The 19,018-nt window shown below is 45.0% G+C and overlaps 1 protein-coding gene across 1 annotated transcript in view; it reads right to left on the bottom strand.

The window, feature by feature from the left end:
- Window positions 1–16,691, bottom strand: part of LOC311105616 (neuronal PAS domain-containing protein 1-like) — a gene marked incomplete at both ends in the record, with an annotated part of 21,186 nt that extends 4,495 nt beyond the window's left edge. The window contains 4 exons of the mRNA XM_084147817.1: window positions 1,447–1,536; window positions 2,961–3,028; window positions 15,061–15,299; window positions 16,597–16,691. Of these exons, the coding sequence (XP_084003943.1) occupies window positions 1,447–1,536; window positions 2,961–3,028; window positions 15,061–15,299; window positions 16,597–16,691 (492 nt within the window). The remainder of the gene's footprint in view (window positions 1–1,446; window positions 1,537–2,960; window positions 3,029–15,060; window positions 15,300–16,596) is intronic.
- Window positions 16,692–19,018: the final 2,327 nt, after the last annotated feature.

Here is a 19,018-nt window from a genome sequence, read left to right as displayed (position 1 = left end):
ATCTGTTCTCCCCATGAATAATAATGGCCTTTGTTGTTTACCTATTCAGTCCCATGATACATTTCACTTCAACCGCACATTTAAGCTCTATTTGCATACCAAAATCCCCAGTGCGCTATTTCTCTCTCTCTTTCCATTGCCATTTGGCTGTGTAGTCTTTTCACACCTGTTCAGATATATTTCATAATTTGATTTTAAGTTTGTGTTTACCAACAGTTAACAGGAGAAATACCGAACTGTGACACAAACACACCGGCACACACACACACACACCACTACTAGCCTCTCTCCAGGACAGTCCAATCCAACCAGGGGTGGAATCCCAATCTCTCCCAAATCCCCCTTTTAAAATCCACTCAAATACCACCTCTATTGTAATGTGTTCCCTCTTTCCTCTCTCTCATTCTGTATCCCCCCATCTTTTTTATTCCAAACATATCTTATCACTCCCTCCTCTCCTCCCTCCCTCTTTCTCTATCCCTATCTGTCTTCCCATCCCCCTTGGTGTTTTTTCTCCTCCCCACAATCAATGGGGCTTTTAAGATGGCTATCGATTTGCCCCTAGACAGGCCCTGCGCGCAGGGGCGACACTTTGATTGTTGGGCCAGTAATTACTGTTATTATTTATGCATCTGGTCGAAATGGCAGGACTTAACATTCACAGTACAAGAGGCCACAGGCAATCAACAGAGGTTAGCACCTGGAGGGAGGAAGGGAGAGAGAGAGCGAGAGCGAGAGCGAGAGCGAGAGAGAGAGAGAGAGAGAGAGAGAGAGAGAGAGAGAGAGAGAGAGAGAGAGAGAGAGAGAGAGAGAGAGAGAGAGAGAGAGAGAGACAGACAGACAGACAGACAGACAGACAGACAGACAGACAGACAGACAGACAGACAGACAGACAGACAGACAGACAGACAGGGCAGGCAGGCAGGCAGGCAGGCAGGCAGGCAGGCAGGCAGGCAGGCAGGCAGGCAGGCAGGCAGGCAGGCAGGCAGGCAGGCAGGCAGGCAGGCAGGCAGGCAGGCAGGCAGGCAGGCAGGCAGGCAGGCAGACAGACAGACAGACAGACAGACAGACAGACAGACAGACAGACAGACAGACAGACAGACAGACAGACAGACAGACAGACAGACAGACAGACGACAGACAGACAGACAGACAGACAGACAGACAGACAGACAGACAGACAGACAGACAGAGACAGAGAGACGGAGAGACGGAGAGGGAGAGGGAGAAACTACAGAGACAAGCACAAGAGAACAGTCGAAGACATCCAGACACACACAAAGGTGGGAACACACACACCCAAACACATTACAACATCTGATATGAAAAGAGAGATGATGGGAGTAGCCTGTATGAGTGAGTGAGTGAGTGAGTGAGTGAGTAAGTGTGTGAGTGTGTGTGTGTGTGTGTGTGTGTGTGTGTATGTGTGTGTGTACAGGGCCTTACCTGTGAGAGGCCCAGGTAGATGGAAACAGTCTCTGATATGTAGAGGAAGCGTCCCTCCGAGCTTACCACAAACACAAAGCCGTCCAGAGACTGTGAAAGTAACACACAGTCAGACAGACAGACAAATTAGAGCAATTAGTGTGTATTGAGCAAATTACAATGAACTGCTGCCTGCCACTGGAGAACCACCAGCAACCAGCCCTTCACTGCTCAGTCTCGCCCCCCTCTCCCGCCCACATCAACAGTCCTGTTGGCTGGCCCCTTAGGTACATACGACACACTACTGGTAAACACCACCAGCCTGTTCATAGAGTCAACAAGACACATTAAACACAGAGCAGAGAAGAGCAGGCAGACACCAGTGGAGCTGTTTCAATCAGTGTTAATAACAGTAGGACGGTATGGTGTTTCCTGTTTTGTTGTGTATGTCTGCTGACCAGAAAGACCGGTAGGTTGGTAGAGACAGAGGTAGAGATAGGGAGTGGTGATTATGATGATAAGTGAAAGGTATACAGCCACCACATTAGGAAGGACTCCTTCACAGAATAATATTCATCGTAATAACAAGCATCCGCACAAGTGAGTAGCGACGGTGTGCTGGGAAGCTAAGGCCACTTGGCTGAAGAAAGATTGCTATTTTGCCGGCTGCGCTTAAAGTGGCGGTAATTTATGCAACTGACACATTCAGTATGCAAATGCGAGTGGCCCGGAGTGTGGGGCGCGGCGAGCCGGCTGAATGGCGGAGAAATAAAGTGCAATTATCAGACTATTACTGACAGAGGACGGCAAGAGGAAAGAATCATACCGTTTTCTGAAGCGCTAATTTGATTTCTATCAGTACCGTTCCTCCTCAGAACGTTTGGCGCAGACGTCAGTCTTCTGTCTTATCATACCTCTCTCATTTAGGACATTCTATACACCCCGTCTCTGTCACCCCTCTCCTCTTTCCCTCCCTCGCTCTATCGCTCTCTTTCTCTTTTCTGTACACTACAGTCATTTGTTGGTGTTTGGCGGTCATCGATAATACTGCGGTGGGGCGGTGCTGTGTTTTTTTTTACGAGTGTTGACTCGCTGGAGTGCAGACGGCTAGTGAGCATTGATCATGAGGAGACATCAGAGGGGGTTCAAGCAGGTCTGTAAATGCAGGAGGAGACACAACACAGAAGCAGCATCACACTGTCAGACTGTCACAGGAATAAATATGGCTACCTTATCCCACTAACAATTACAGTATGTTATAACAATAATAATATTTACATGGTTGAATATTTGAATATTTTTGGAAAAACATTCAAATCGATTAAACATGTCAACAAACAAAAGTTCAGAGAATTAACCTCTTGAATAACCTGCCTAAATTTGTACAATTTTAAAATACTGTTTGTTCTCAATGACACATGGCTAAATAAAGGTTGATATAATAAATACAATTGAAATGAAATTTTAGAGAACCCTGTGTGTGTGCCTGCGTGTGTGTCCGCGTGTGTGTGCGTGTGTGTGTGTGTGATTTTTACCTGTAGCAGGTGTGCTCCCAGGTGCTGTTCGAACATGTCAGTGGCCAGAGAGTGGGAGGAGCGTCGCACTGCAGGGACACAGATCAACACACACCGATCAACACACATCACATCAACACACATCAGAGACATGACAGCTAATTACTTCATTGTTAGTCTGCAAATAAAAAATATACTTTCAATCTTTTTTTTTTATAGTAGTGTAGTTCATTTAGCTGCCCTGAGGGAAATGGCTGTGTTTTTAACACACACATGTGAGTGTGTGTAGGGATCGCCAGAAATCCGTGTCCATGTGTCATTGCAAGGCTTTGGGAAATCAATACACTTTATGACAGCAAAATGAAAGTGCTGTTCTGGGTTACAACTGAACATGGAGATGGGGGGGGGGGTGGGAGAGCACACACATCCATCCTCCATCCGTCTATTTGTCATGTCCCTGCCATCAGTCAGCCAACAGAAGAGAAGACATTCCTGTAAACCTGTACACACATACAAATACCCCCCCCCCCCCCCCCCCTCTGCCACACTCACACACACACGCGCACACTCATAAATACATAGTTGCCGGACAAAGCCACAGTGCCATTGTGAGATTGGGGTCCCCTTGTGTGAAAGCATAGGAATATCAATGAGGCTGGTCCATTCAGGGCGCTGAAAGGGGGTCTGGGGCTGAGGACCTTACAGCCACAACTCAGAAGCTAACCCAGAGGGGGAGGGGACCCTGTCGCTCTGCCTGCCTGGACCCTAGTGGGGCTACGGGGAGAGGGCTGGCCCACTGGGGGTCTGGTACCAACCCCCATCATCATAACACACAGCACCGCACCCCCCCATGGGTCCCTGGAGATGCTGCTGGTGATCAGTGGCGATGAATACTGTCAGGGGGCCGGAGGAAAAGGTGGATGTGACATAAGGCCAGTGGGGCTGACGGATGAGCCTACACACAGATCCATTTACTACAGTCACTCCACCCGCCTGCCTGCCATGCCTGGAGTCACACAATTTGGCGGCCAAGAAACCAAAACAGCCTCAACAGGGTGTGTGTGTGTGTGTCGTGATGGTAACGTTCAGGGGCCTTACGGAGGTGCAGGGTATCTCACCCTGAGAACAAAGATCCTTCTATGTTAGTGGAAATAGGTGTGTGTGTATGTGTGTGTGTGTGTGTGTGTGTGTGTGTGTGTGTGTGTGTGTGTGTGTGTGTGTGTGTGTGTGTGTGTGTGTGTGTGTGTGTGTGTGTGTGAGTGTGTGTGTGTGTGTGTGTGTGTGTGTGTGTGTGTGTGTGTGTGTGTGTGTGTGTGTGTGTGTGTGTCATAGGAGAGCTCTTAGGGTACATTCACTTTTCATTAGCTTGGCTAGATTTGCTCTCCGTGGTTTAATTTCATTTGAGGAATGGGATGAAGCATCCACGTTAATTACAGTGTGACTCGCAGGTCAATTTTGGGGTCTTCCTGATAGAAGAGAAAAATGTGATTGCTTGATTTTTATGCTTCTGTTCTATACATCATTTAGTCCAAGTTCACTTTCCACCCCCTAGCTGTCGACCTTTTAACCAAGTTATGACGTTACCATGGGAACCAAATACAGTCCGGTCCATAAAGATTAGCAAAAAATACTATCAAATAAATAATACAAATACTGAGCTATAGTGTATGTATGCAAAAAAAAAGGGACAATTATATTATTTTATACCAATACAATCGCTCAGATAAAGAGATTTAGTTTAACATGTAATATTTAGATTTTCTCAAAAAGATCAGGATCAACACTATTGGCACTCTGTTTTCAATACCTCACCTTGCGAGGATAATGGCACTGAGTCTTTTACTAAAAACTAAATATGAGATTGGAGAACATACATTGCCTTCAGAAAGTATTCACACCCAGGGGCGGTGTGTTCAATAGGGCGATATGGGCGACGCACTGCCAAACGGGAAAAGGAAGGGATTTTTTTTTCTAATCAATTATATCACGGCAACAGTAGTTATCAGTGTTCTAATCTGATCTGACTGCCACTAAATGTCAAATCAGGCTAAAGTCGTGCTTCAAATGGCCCCGCCCATTTTTGGGGCGATTTCAGTCATGTTGAAAATCGCCCAGAAGTCTGTCATAGACTCCCATGTAAAATCTATTTTTTTTCAAATTTCAAAGCTTTCAATACAATCTCTATGGGTGTCTGTGGGCTTGCACTTACGCGCTTTCGTCATACGTGACGTAACCATGAACGTAACTAAGAAAATAGCGGCTAGCAGCGTCTCTGTTGCGACCTGCAGTGTGGCGTTATCTTATGTTTTTAATTTGTACACTTAGTGGCGTTATTTTATGTTTTTAATTTGTACACTTAGTTTACAAACATTCTGCCAACCATGGATTTCCAGTGGTGGGTTTTGGACTGATCTTGTTGATCGTGTACATACCCGCTACGAACGGACTAAATAATGAAAACGCTGCTGGCAGCGGAATCCAATACAGCTGGGAGACTTGGCTGGATGACAGAGTCCCGGACAGAGAAGTGGAGCCGGCCGGCTTCACCCTGGTCAGAGCGGACCGCGATCTGACACAGTCACAGGGAAAATCGATCCTGGTAAGAGAGCGACTCTGTACCCCCGACATTGAACTGCTTTCTGTGTCACTGCGACCTTACTATCTGCCCCGTGAGTTCCCCCAATTGTTTGTTACCGTTGTGTACTGTTGATAATCACAAGTTTACTGGAGAACTGAGACCAAGTAGAGACTTTGGACAGGGTGGATATGGTATAATAAAGGCAGTTTATTCAGAGGTAAAGATATCTGGAATCGCATGCACAGACTCGTTCGTCAAACTCTTAGGGAGCTATCTGAAGAGAGCCCCGAAAACATTGTGTGCAGACATTTTATACAATAAATGATGTAGGTTAAATCTAGTAGTTCTGATCTTCTGATTGGTCCTGATGAGTTGGGCGAGGTCCCCTCCACTGTTGCATTGGCTCTGAGTCGGGTTCTCTGTCTTCAAATGTTCAGCCTAAAGAGAGGGGATTTTTGTGTGTGTGTGTGTGTGTGTGTGTGTGTTTAACAGTGATGATGTGTGTGTGTGTGTGTGTTATCAGTGATGATGTGTGTGTGTGTGTGTGTGTGTGTGTATGTGTGTGTGTGTCCTCAGAGCAAGAACTCGTGAGTTGGAAGAACTGAGAGACCTATGGCGTGGGTGTTGTCCTTGGCCACCTGCTGACAAGGCTGACAAGATAGGACTCTTTTGTCCATTGTTATAGGATAGGAACAGCATTGATTGAAAACAAACGCCCAACACAAAATGGGTCATGCACAAGATTTTAGTCAGACCAAGCTATAACATTATATATTTACTACGACAGTACATTCAACCAAAAGCTAATATAACAAAGGCATCAGAGATTATTTAAAATCTTTCACAGAAACTGGAATCCATCTCCCCAGATCAGTCAATAAATGCTTCTGGTATTGACTTATATGCTGCCCCTGTCTTCATGTTGTTGCTGGACATATCTTTTTTAAAATGTGTGTAGGTCACCTAAATCATCAGAAAAATTGCCCCTCCTGAGAATTTTTTCAGGAGCCGCCACTGTTCACACCCCTTGACTTTTGCTACAATTTGTTGTGTTACAGCCTGAATTTCAAATGAATTAAATTGAGATTTTGTGTCACTGGTCTACAGTACACACAATAACCCCTAATGTCAAAGTGGAATTATGTTTTTAGATATTTTTACAAATTAATAAAAAATGAAAAGCTGAAATGTCTTGAGTCAATAAGTATTCAACCCCTTTGTTATGGCAAGCCTAAATAAGTTCAGTAGTAAAAATGTGCTTAACAAGTCACATAATAAGTTGCATACAAAGATACAGGCATCCTTCCTAACTTGTTGGAGAGGAAGGAAACTGCTCAGGGATTTCACCATGTTGCCAATGGTGACTTTAAAACAGTTACAGATACTAACCTAAATGACAGTGAAAAGAAGGAAGCCTGAACAGAAAAATAGTCCTAAATATGCATCTTGTGTTTAATGAGCCATTCGCAGTTTCACTGTGCCGGCCGTGTGTACTTAGACTTGCATGGCTTAATCTTTGAGACAAGCATATGCTACTGGCAGGATCAACCAGGTAGTTAAGAAGTGAAATAGTTGAGGTTAGCAGCTCCTCTGTTCCTGTCCACAACCAGGACGTTCATATCCTCCTGCTCAGACAGCAGGCACTAAAGTAAAACTGCAAAAAAATGTGGCAGAGAAATGAACTTTATGTCTTGAATACAAAGCGTTATGTTTGGGGCAAATCCAACACAACACATCACTGAGTACCACTCTTCATATTTTCAAGCATGGTGGTGGCTGCATCATGTTATGGGTATGCTTGTCATCATCAAGGACTAGGGAGTTTTTTTGGATAAAAATAAACAGAATAGAGCTAAGCACAGGCAAAATCCTAGAGGAAAACCTGGTTCAGTCTGCTTTCCAACAGACAATTGGAGACAAATTCACCTTCAGCAGGACAATAACCTAAAACACGAGGCCAAATGTACACTGGAGTTTCTTACCAAGATGATATTACTGTTCCTGAGTGGCCTAGTTACAGCTTAAATTGGCTTCAAAATCTGTAGAGACTTGAACATGTCTGTCTAGCAATGATCAACAACCAACATGACAGAGCTTAAAGAAATTTGAAAAGAATGATGTACAAATATTGTACAATCCAGGTGTGCAAAGCTCTTAGCAATTTACCCAGAAAGACTCACAGCTGTAATCGCTGGCAAAGGTGATTCTAACGTATTGACTCAGGGGTGTGAATACTTATGTAAATGTATATTTATGTATTTAATTTCTAATAAATGTGCAAAATATTCTAAAAACATGTTTTCAGTTTGTAATTAGGGGGTATTGTGTGTAGATGGGTGAGAAAAAACAGATATTTAATCCATTTTGAATTCAGGCTGTAACACAACAAAATGTAGAATAAGTCATGAATACTTTCTGAAGGCACTGTATTAGGAGGGATCTTAGACCATTCCTCCATACAGAATCTTTTCAGTTCCTTGATATCCTTCATCTGCTCTTATGGACTGCCCTCTTCAATTCAAACCACAGATTTTCAATGTGGTTCAAGTCCGGAGACTGAGATCGCCATTGCAAAATGTTGATTTTGTGGCCAATTAATTTCTTTGTGGATTTTGATGTGTGCTTGGGGTTATTGTCTTTGCTGGAAGATCTACTAGCGGCCAAGTTTCAGCCTCCTGGCAGAGGCAACCAGGTTTTTGGCTAAAATGTCCTGGTACTGGGTAAAGTTCATGACGTCGTTGACCTTAACAAGGGCCCCAGGACCCCCAAACCCACCCCTGGTGAGCATGGCCAAAGGGCTCTATTTTCGTGTAATTTGACCATAGCATCGGTTCCAATCCAAGCGACAAGGCATTTACATTTATTGGATGACATGAAAATAGAACTCTTTGGCCACGCACACCAGTGGAATGGTCTAAGATCCCTCCCAATGTGTCCTCCAATCTCGTAAAACATTTCAGAGAATGGCTCAGTGAAAGTTATTGAAAACAGGGGTAGCAATAATTTTGACCCCTATATTTTTGAGAAAAAAAGATGACTTGTTAAACAAAATCTATTTCTCTGAGCAATTGTTTAAAATAATATAATTTTCAATTTTTTTAAGCATACAATTTAGCACAGTATTTGTATTATCTATTTCATGCAGTCTTTTTTGCTCATCTTTATCAAGTGTGCCGATAACATACACTACACACACATGGTGGTCTCTTTCTTTTTCTCTTTCTCTTTTTGACTCAAGTTTGCTTATTGCTAGTTGTCTTTTCATACGTGAACCTCATCACCTAGCAACTTGTTTACTGAGGTCCAATTTTGATGGTTATCCAAGAGAGTATGTGTGCGTATGTGAGTGTGTGTCTGTTACCCCATGTAGGAACAGACAGGGTTTGAGACGACAGACAGGAGAGAAAGAGCAACCATAATCGCAACGTCCTTCTCCACCGCAATTATCCTCTCACTCTGCAATCCCTCTCTCGCTCCCTCCCTCTCTCTCCCGGTTTCTCTTTCTCTGTCGCTCCTTCATTTCTTCCGCGGTCGAACATAATTTGAGTGCAATTAACTTCCCTTAAAAGCCATCGCCACTTTAAACGCTGAGAATTAGGGGAGAGGCAGACATGGAGAAAGTGAGGGAGAGCGACGGAGGAGAGGTGATGAGGAGACGGTAAGACAGAGAGGGAGAGAGAGAGATGACAGAGACAGACAGAGAGAGGCAGAGAAATGAGAGGCAGACTGAAAGTCAAAGTCAAGAGACAGCTAGAGAGAGCGAGAGACCTCACAAACAGTGACAGAAAAAATGGTTAAATTGGTATCTGGTTTCTCTTCTGGTGTCTTTAGAAGATCTTAGAGGCTTGTGTCAGTGTGTTCTGTCATTAGACGAAATCTCTACAATATTGTAAAACTGCAAAATACTGAGACGCTTCTGAAAATAGACAGGTTAATATTTTGCATTTCTACAGGGTAGAAGTCCTATCTGAAAGAGAGATTCTCTCAAAAACTCATATCACCTGTGCATATACAGTAGTCTTGAATAATACATTAAATTGAAGGTTCAGGACTAATGTACTCTACTGTAGACCCAACCCCCACCACACACACACATAATGGTTGAAAAAACATCACTACATATCTTTGAGACATTTACTTTTCCTCCGCTGGTAATCTCCCTTTCTACCACTCCTTTGTTTCCTCTTCCACCACCCCTCCATCTCTCTCTCTCTCTCTCTCTCTCTCTCTCTCTCTCTCTCTCTCTCTCTCTCTCTCTCTCTCTCTCTCTCTCTCTCTCTCTCTCTTCCCTCTCTCTCGCTGTGTGAAGGTCATGCAATTGATTTTCCTCTGTCTATTCATTTTTCAAGACTGGCTTTGAAACGTGGGAAGCAGACAAAAACCACACTACCCCCCCTCCCCCCCCAATCTCTCTCTCCCTCTCCCCGTGGCCCTCACCCACCCCAACCCCAACCCCCACCGCCTAAACCCCGGGAGGAAGAGAAGAGAAGGAGGAATGCCGCCACAAGCGTCCCCTTCAGAATTCCGGCTGGACTTCACACCACATTCCTCCAGTGGAATTACAGCCATGCATCACACTTCAGGTGCTTCAAAGTCTAACTACAAGTACCATGATGCAAAAGCAGGGTTGGGGTTTAGAGGTTTTTGGACACTTTACGAAATGGACCTGGGGATTTCCCACCTGGACCTGATATGCATTAATTAAATCTTAAAATATAGAGACCGTTTCGAATGGACCCGAGGACAACTAGACCAGTTCCGTATAGACCTGGTCGGATCCAGACCTGGTTCGATCCAAGTGAGGGAAGCAGCAGAAAATAAAATGTTTAAGCTAATTTATTAACCGGAGCTGATAAAGTGCGAGAGGAGGAAGAGAGAGTTGCCACTCTAGCAGGCGGGGGAGGGGCCGTACTGTGAGCAAGTGACACAGGGAGCAGGGAGGAGGGAGAGAGAGACAAGAGACAGCAACCAACCAAGCCGCCTCGCGCTATAGTAGACTAATAGCTGCCATAGCTAGGTTATTTATCATCAAATATGATTACATAGTACCTATCTTGACTGCATCAAACCGGGAGTAGCTAGTTAAGCTAGCTAATGTTAGCTAGCTATACTAATTATTGGCATGGGAAACGTATGTTAACATTGCCAAAGCAAGTGAAGTAGATAGTAAACAAAAGTGAAATAAACAATAAATATTAACAGTAAACATTACACTCAGAAGTTCCAAAAGAATAAAGACATTTCAAATGTCATATTATGTCTATATACAGTGTTGTAACAATGTGCAAATAGTTAAAGTACAAATGTGTCACGCCCTGGCTCTGGGGACTTTTATATGTTGAGCCAGGGTGTTAGTTTCTATGTGTTAGTTTCTGGGTGTTAGGTTCTATGTTTCGTTTTCTATGTTCTTGTTCTAGTTTATGTGTTTCTATGTTGGCCGGGGTGGTTCCCAATTAGAGACAGCTGTGGCTCGTTGTCTCTGATTGGGAACCATACTTAGGCAGCCTGTTGTGCACTTGTCTTTTGTGGGATCTTGTTCCGTGTAGGTTTGTGTTTATGACCGAGGACTTCACGTTTCGTTTTGTTGTTTTGTTTTTGTTAATAGTACTCAATAAAAGATGTACGCATTTCACGCTGCGCCTTGGTCCACTCATTACGACGATCGTGACAAAATGGGAAAATAAATAAACACTGGTTGCCCTTTTCTTGTGGCAACAGGTCACAAATATTGCTGCTATGATGGCACACTGTGGTATTTCACCCAGTAGATAAGGGAGTTTATCAAAATTGGGTTTGTTTTCTAATTCTTTGTGGAGCTGTGTAATCTGAGGGAAATATGTGTCTCTAATATGGTCATACATTTGGCAGGAGGTTAGGAAGTGCAGCTCAGTTTCCACCTCATTTTGTGGGCAGTGTGCACATAGCCTGTCTTCTCTTGAGAGCCAGGTCTGCCTACGGCGGCCTTCCTCAATAGCAAGGCTATGCTCACTGAGTCTGTACATAGTCAAAGCTTTCCTTAAGTTTGGGTCAGTCACAGTGGTCAGGTATTCTGCCACTGTGTACTCTCTGTTTAGGGCCAAATAGCATTCAAGTTTGCTCAGTTTTTTTGTTAATTCTTTCCAATGTGTCAAGTAATTCTCTTTTTGTTTTCTCATGATTTGGTTGGGTCTACTTGTGTTGTTGTCCTGGGGCTCTGTGGGGTCTGTTTGTGTTTGTGAACAGAGCCCCAGGACCAGCTTGCTTAGGGGACTCTTCTCCAAGTTCATCTCTCTGTAGGTGATGGCTTTGTTATGGAAGGTTTGGGAATCGCTTCCATTTAAGTGGTTATAGAATTTAACGGCTCTTTTCTGGATTTTGATCATTAGCGGGTATTGGCCTAATTCTGCTCAGCATGCATTATTTGGGGTTTTTCGTTGTACAAGGAGGATATTTTTGCAGAATTCTGCATGCAGAGTCTCAACTTGGTGTTTGTCCCATTTTGTGAATTCTTGGTTGGTGAGCGGACCCCATACCTTACATCCATAAAGAGCAATGGGTTCTATAACTGATTCAAGTATTTTTAGCCAGGTATGTCAAATTTTATGTTCCTTTTGACGGCATAGAAGGCCCTTCTTGCCTTGTCTCTCAGATCGTTCACAGCTTTGTGGAAGTTACCTGTGGCGCTGATGTTTAGGCCGAGGTATGTATCATTTTTTGTGTGCTCTAGGGCAACGGTGTCTAGATGGAATTTGTATTTGTGGTCCTGGCAACTGGACCTTTTTTGGCCCAGGTCTGACATAATCTGTGCAGAAGATCTATGTGCTGCTGTAGGCCCTCCTTGGTTGGTGACAGAAGCACCAGATCATCAGCAAACAGTACAAATTTGACTTCAGATTCTAGTAGGGTGAGGCCGGGTGCTGCAGACTGTTCTAGTGCCCTCACCAATTCGTTGATATATATGTTGAAGAGGGTGGGGCTTAAACTGCATCCCTGTCTCACCCCACAGCCCTGTGGAAAGAAATGTGTGTTTTTTGCCAATTTTAACCGCACACTTGTTGTTTGTGTACATGGATTTTATAATGTCATATGTTTTTCCCCCAATCCACTTTCCATCAATTTGTATAGCAGACCATCATGCCAAATTGAGTCAAAAGCTTTTTTGAAATCAACAAAGCAAGAGAAGACATTGCCTTTGTTTTGGTTTGTTTGTTTGTCACTTAGGGTGTAAAGGGTGAATATGTGGTCTGTCGTACGGTCATTTGGTAAAAAGCCAATTTGACATTTGCTCAGTACATTGTTTTCACTGAGGAAATGAACTAGTCTGCTGTTAATGATAATGCAGAGGATTTTCGCAAGGTTGCTGTTGACGCATATCCCATGGTAGTTATTGGGGTCAAATTAGTCTCCACTTTTGTGGATTGGGGTGATCAGTCCTTATATTGGGGAAGATGTCAGAGCTAAGGATGATGTTAAAGAGTTTAAGTATAGCCAATTGGAATTTGTGGTCTGTATATTTAATAATTTCATTGATATTTTTTCATTTAATTGATAAAATATACAGTCTCTCTCTCTCTCTCTCTCTCTCTCTCTCTCTCTCTCTCTCTCTCTCTCTCTCTCTCTCTCTCTCGTTACATCCAATGGCAGTGTACGGAATAAGTGACATCTCTCTCTCTCTCGTTACATCCAATGGCAGTGTACGGAATAAGTGACAATCATATCAGATCCGACCCCGACCCAGACCTGTGACATTATTTCTGGGTCCCAGGTCGGGTCTCGGGTATTCGGGTACCGGTGGATGACCTCTGTGTCGAACTGACCTCCATACCAGCATCATGCCCAACATGTGCGTGCGTCATACTTTCATGTTTTCTGAAGGCTAATGTATAGAATATAATTACTTATTTCTTTCCAGAGGGAACTTCAGTATAGATTTCAGACATTAGAAATCGATCAATGGTCAAATGAACATCGATTGACATGAACATCGATTGACGACTGATCGAAGCATTGAATAGATAGATGTGCTTTTCAATGAGATATCCATGTCTTCCTTTCACCAGGCCTCTTCCAACGCCAGATCCTCGAAAACATATTTACCAAACAATGGTAAGAGTATGATCGTATACAGTAACTCTATGAGTCATTCAAGGACTTTCTTGTAAAATAAGCAAATATATGGGCATATGAGACCTAGAGTCCCATTGTTTGTAAGGTACATAATATCTATGTTCATATCTCAATACAATATCAATGAGATATCATGGGTTTGTCCCATTTCAGGAGGACTTGCTGAGAGTAACGGGGAGACACACACTGGTGCAAAAAAGGATAATGCACCCACACAGACACTTCTGCAACCATTGACACTACCACGCACATACACATGCACTCCTCACAGGTGCTCTTATAAAACGTGCACACACACACACACCCACACACACACACACCTAATTGTAGCTGAGTTGTTTCCCCTCAGTAATAGTAGCAATTAGACAACCCTCATAATCACACTCTCCTCGTTATATAGCTAATTTTTGTAATTACAAATCGCACCAATAGGCTCCTCCTTCCTTTATGTATCCTCTCTCTGTCTTTGTGTCTTTGTGTATCTCTGTCTGTCTGTCTGTCTGTCTGTCTCTCTCTCTCTCTCTCTCTCTCTCTCTCTCTCTCTCTCTCTCTCTCTCTCTCTCTCTCCTCTCTGCCTCTCTCTGTGTCTCTCTCTCTGTGTCTCTCTCTCTGTGTCTCACTTTCTGTGTCTCATTCTCTGTGTCGCTCTCTCTGTCTCTCTCTGTCTCTCTCTCTCTCTCTGTGTCTCACTCTGTGTCTCTCTCTCTCTGTCTCTCTCTCTGTGTCTCACTCTGTGTCTCACTCTGTGTCTCACTCTGTGTCTCACTCTCTGTGTCTCACTCTCTGGGTCTCACTCTCTGTGTCTCTCTCTGTCTCTCTCTCTGTTTCTCTCTCTGTCACGTTGTGTTTCTCTCTCTGTCTCTCTCTGTCTCACTCTCTGCGTCTCTCTCTCTGTGTCTCACTCTCTGTGTCTCTCTCTCTGTCTCTCTCTCTGTGTCTCACTCTCTGTGTCTCACTCTCTGTGTCTCACTCTCTGTGTCTCTCTCTCTGTGTCTCTCTCTGTCTCTCTCTCTGTCTCTCTCTCTGTCACTTTGTGTCTCTCTCTGTCTCTCTCTGTCTCACTCTCTGCATCTCTCTCTCTGTATCTCACACTGTGTCTCACTCTCTGTGTCTCACTCTCCCTGTCTAACTCTCTGTGTCTCACTCTCTGTGTCTCATTCTCTGTGTCTCTCTCTCTGTCTCTCTCTCTGTCTCACTCTCTGTCTCACTCTCTGTGTCTCAATCTCTGTGTCTCAATCTCTGTGTCTCAATCTCTGTGAGATGTGTGTCTGTGCGGTGCATTGGGTAAGAGAAGGACTACATAGAATATTATAGTGCTGTTACAATGCTGATACACCTACAGTAAAATGTGTCAAATGCTTTTGTTGCAGCATTGACGACTGCGTTTTCGAGTCATTTCAGGTTAAGATCATGGGTAGGGTGAGGGTGAGGGCTCACCTTTGCTGTAGTGGTTCTCTCCTTCCAGCAGGGGGCACCATGGCGGGTCTCCCTGGCTGGCGAAGGTGCGCATGTGCAGGTAGCTGATGGTGAGGCGGATGACCGAGGCCTTGTCCAGCTGGCTGGTGATGGCTCCGGGGAGAGGGAGCATCTTAGCCAACTCAAAGAACTCAAAGTTCTCCTTACCGCGACGGGAACGAGCTGCATTACGAGACTTCTCCTTCCGCAGGTTCTGCAAACTGGAAAAGGAGAGGAAAGGTCCGGGGGAGAGGGGAGAGATAGTAAAGAGAAGGTAGAGGATAATTCTAAGTGAAAAGGGGGTGTGGTTCATGCCAAAACTGGAATGATAAGGAATCCTAACTAACCGCAGAATGACCACCTGTGGCTTGGTCACGTATGCTGATGATGACCGGGAACAGTCCTTTAAAAGGTAGATAATGACACCTGCAATCTTAGTGAACCAATCTCAGTTCTAATCCGCCTCCAGCAGATTGTCTGTCTGTGTAATTACAGACAGAAAGTGCTCTATCTACCAGGGTCTATTCCCTGTCCCACTGGTACACATTGCTATTACACAGCACAGCTAGTGCCTCTGCTTCAAACACACACACACACACACACGCACATGCACACACACAAACACAAACACACACACTCGCATCCACACTCTCTCTCCCTCGCTGTCTCACACAAAGCCATGTGACTGGCTGGCGGGTGCTGGGCTGCAGCAGTGATTGAGGGATCAATGGAAAGGGGGAGGGGCCGTGTGGCAGAGGGGGCCCAGGGCCCAGGTAGCCTGTCTCTCTGATTGGGTATCGACTCCCCTCAATGGGACCTGAGTGGTAGAATTATGTTGTCACGGCGACTCCACAGTTTGTGTCTGTGGTAGAATAAAGAAACAGCATTTGTCCCCCGTGTCTGTGACATCAATTCTCATTCCGGGCCTGCAGACTGCCTGCCACGGGAGGGAGGGTGTGTGTGTGTGTGTTTGTGTGTGTGTGAGAGAGAGAGAGCAATAGAGAGGGAGAAATAGAGAAAATAAAATGTGTGTGTCCATATCTTTCCATGCGTGTGTGTGTGAATGTTTGTGTGTTTTTGCATGCAAGTGTGGGGTATTTGTCCTAATCAGCCAACACATCCGTGTTTCCCCGGCCGGTCTGTGTTCTCCAGGGTGTATAAACAGCTGTGTTTAGAAAAGCTCTGTCCTCCACAACGTCTCATTATTATACGAGCTCAACTCACCAGAGAGGACAATCAATACTCACCCATTGATTCTGCTTAATTTTTATATCCGCCTATAAATGACCGTCCATTAATAATTCCAGCCAAATGTACGTAATCTCCCACTAAGGGAAAGAGATTAACAGCCATGACAGCCAAGGCTACAGAGCAATAACCATTTTACTATACAGTACAGGGTGTGTGAGAGAGGCTGTGTGGATGTGATGGTATAGAATATGAGTAAGTGTTTGTGTGTGTTAGCACTCGCTATGCAATGCTATTGTGTGTGTGTATGTGTATTTGTATGTTTCTCACCAGGGCAGGGTGGGGGGTTTGGCCAGTAGTCCCTGTAGGAAGTCCCACTCCACGCTCACACACTTTCCGTCGCTGACGAACGGCATGGTCGCCATCCTCCAATCACACGCAGCCGCCACCTCTAACGCAGGCTGTGATTGGCCGAGGCTGTGACAGGCTCAGATCCCCTGCAGGAGTGAGGAAGAGAGAGAGAGAGAGAGAGAGAGAGAGAGAGAGAGAGAGAGAGAGAGAGAGAGAGAGAGAGAGAGAGAGAGAGAGAGAGAGAGAGAGAGAGAGAGAGAGAGAGAGAATTAGGGTTAGTTAGGTGTACATTTCTCTATAAAAGCTTTGAAGAACATCCACTGTGATAAAAAAAGGCATTCAGTACAGAAGTCTCACTCCGGTTACCAAAGACACAGGGCAAAGCAGGGACCGTAGAAGACCCCCTGCCCTCAATTCCCCTGCCTCCCCCACACACTCACCCTCTGGCTCCCAGTTCTACCAGTGGTGCCAGTTGGCTGACTTCCCTCTCCCCTACCCCTCTCTGCCTCTGTGCTCTGGTGACCTTTAAAAGGTCATCGTGGCCTGCAGCAGCCTGGTGTCCTGCCCTGCGGCCAGGGGTGCCTTCTCTACGGCTGGGTCAACACTACCAGGGGAGGAGAACCAGGCTGGGCTGGGTAGAATAGGGTCAGGCTGGGGTAGGGAGCTGGAATATGTGGAGCCACACTGAGCTGGGCCAAGCTATCACTTCACTTTGACATTTCAATTCAACTACTTTCTATTTAATCTTGGTTAACCCAGAACTCAAATGTTGCGTAATTCGGTGAGATGTTTATGTAGTCTCTCCACAAGAGAATACTTTCTAGTACATTTTACATGACTGTAACAACACATGCTACACCTTCCAATTCCCAACCAGGCATCACATCAATGTAGAATCTCTGTAGCCGACACACTGTCCCTGTGCTGTGTGTAACAATGACATTTTACATCACCTTCCCCAACCTGGCTGGCTGAGTACATCACATTGTGTGAGGGGGAAATAAAAGTCACACAGTTTATCTTCCCCTCACATACACCATATCTCTCTCTCACACACACACACACACAACCGCTCTGTCTCGTACCTGTATGTTTATCTCTTAATTGACCCAATCTGTCCTTATCTAATCTTTGTCTCTATCGGCCGTGCATCTCTATCTCTATAGACAGAAGCCAGGCAGCACATCAGCAGCGGCGTGGGCCGTAATGGACGGGGCCTCAACAGTAATTATTCAATCAGCTTCATAACCTTGTCGCAGGTTGGAAGACTATTAATGCACTCCCCCAAATGGACCGCGGCAAAGGCCTCTGACTGCAAATGTTCTCTACAGCTGTGTCATCTATGGAGGGTTATTGAAAACAACGAACAATTATTCAGATATAAAACATACTGTATGAGGCTCTAAACATACCACAGTAGCCTTGCCAAAACAGCATGACTTTGGTATACAGGACCTCAAAGTATTATGGTGTGTGCATGCATACATGTGCATCCAAGCAGCTCTGTGTGTGGGACATGTGCATGTCTGTGTGATCCTTCATGCTGTGCTGCCCTGCTCGCTGCTCTGTGGATGGCTCTCATGTAGGCAGCACAGTGCTGGGAGGGAGTGCGTTCACCATTCAGAGCCTCTCCGGCAGTTGGTTGGTCGTTGTATTAGTTAGTTCGTTTGGCTGCTCGGCTGTTTGTTTTCAGCGGGGACGTTTAATTAGGGCCTCCAGCTGTCAGAGGTTCGTTAAAGCGCTCCGACCCTCCCCAAGGAGCTCTGACTGGGGGAGTCGGGCAAATGAACACATTTAAGGCAAACAGCACGCAGACAATTGCCTGCTGGATTGCCACTTCTCCCCCTGGAGCCCCATAGAAGACCTGGCCAAGGTTGGGGGGAGCTGGGTCTAAATACCACCTACTACACTGCACACCTCGGGGAATAGAATAGTTGGAATAGAATAGGATAGGATAGAATAAAATAAAATAAAATAGAATGGAATGGAATGGATTGGAATAGAATAGAATGTTTGAAAAAATAACAAATAAATTAGTTCCCACTTTAGCCGGCTAACATTGGCCTGTGCAGCGATACAGTTAGACCGCCTGCTTTGACACTGGGAAAGACAACAGCCGCACACCTCTCCTTATCTTCCCGTTTCCCCTCTTTCTACTCCTCTTACCTGTATGAAATAATGCCTGTCTGCCTGTCTGTCTGTCTGTCTGTCTGTCTGCCTGTCTGTCTGCTTTTAAATGTTTACTATACGGTATGACTGGTCCCTCAACCACCCGACAGGACAGCTAGTTCCCATCTCACAAAAGGAGAGAGCGAGCGAGGGACCGTAGAGGTGTGAAAACGTCCAAACTGTACAGAGGCAAAAACTCATCCATATCAATTATGTAGACTAGAGCAATATT

This window comes from Coregonus lavaretus (genome assembly GCF_964263955.1).
Source record: "Coregonus lavaretus genome assembly, chromosome: 30".
Taxonomy (NCBI): domain Eukaryota; kingdom Metazoa; phylum Chordata; class Actinopteri; order Salmoniformes; family Salmonidae; genus Coregonus; species Coregonus lavaretus.
Note: the sequence above shows the minus strand (reverse complement) of the source record. Positions and strands in the feature narration are given on the sequence as shown.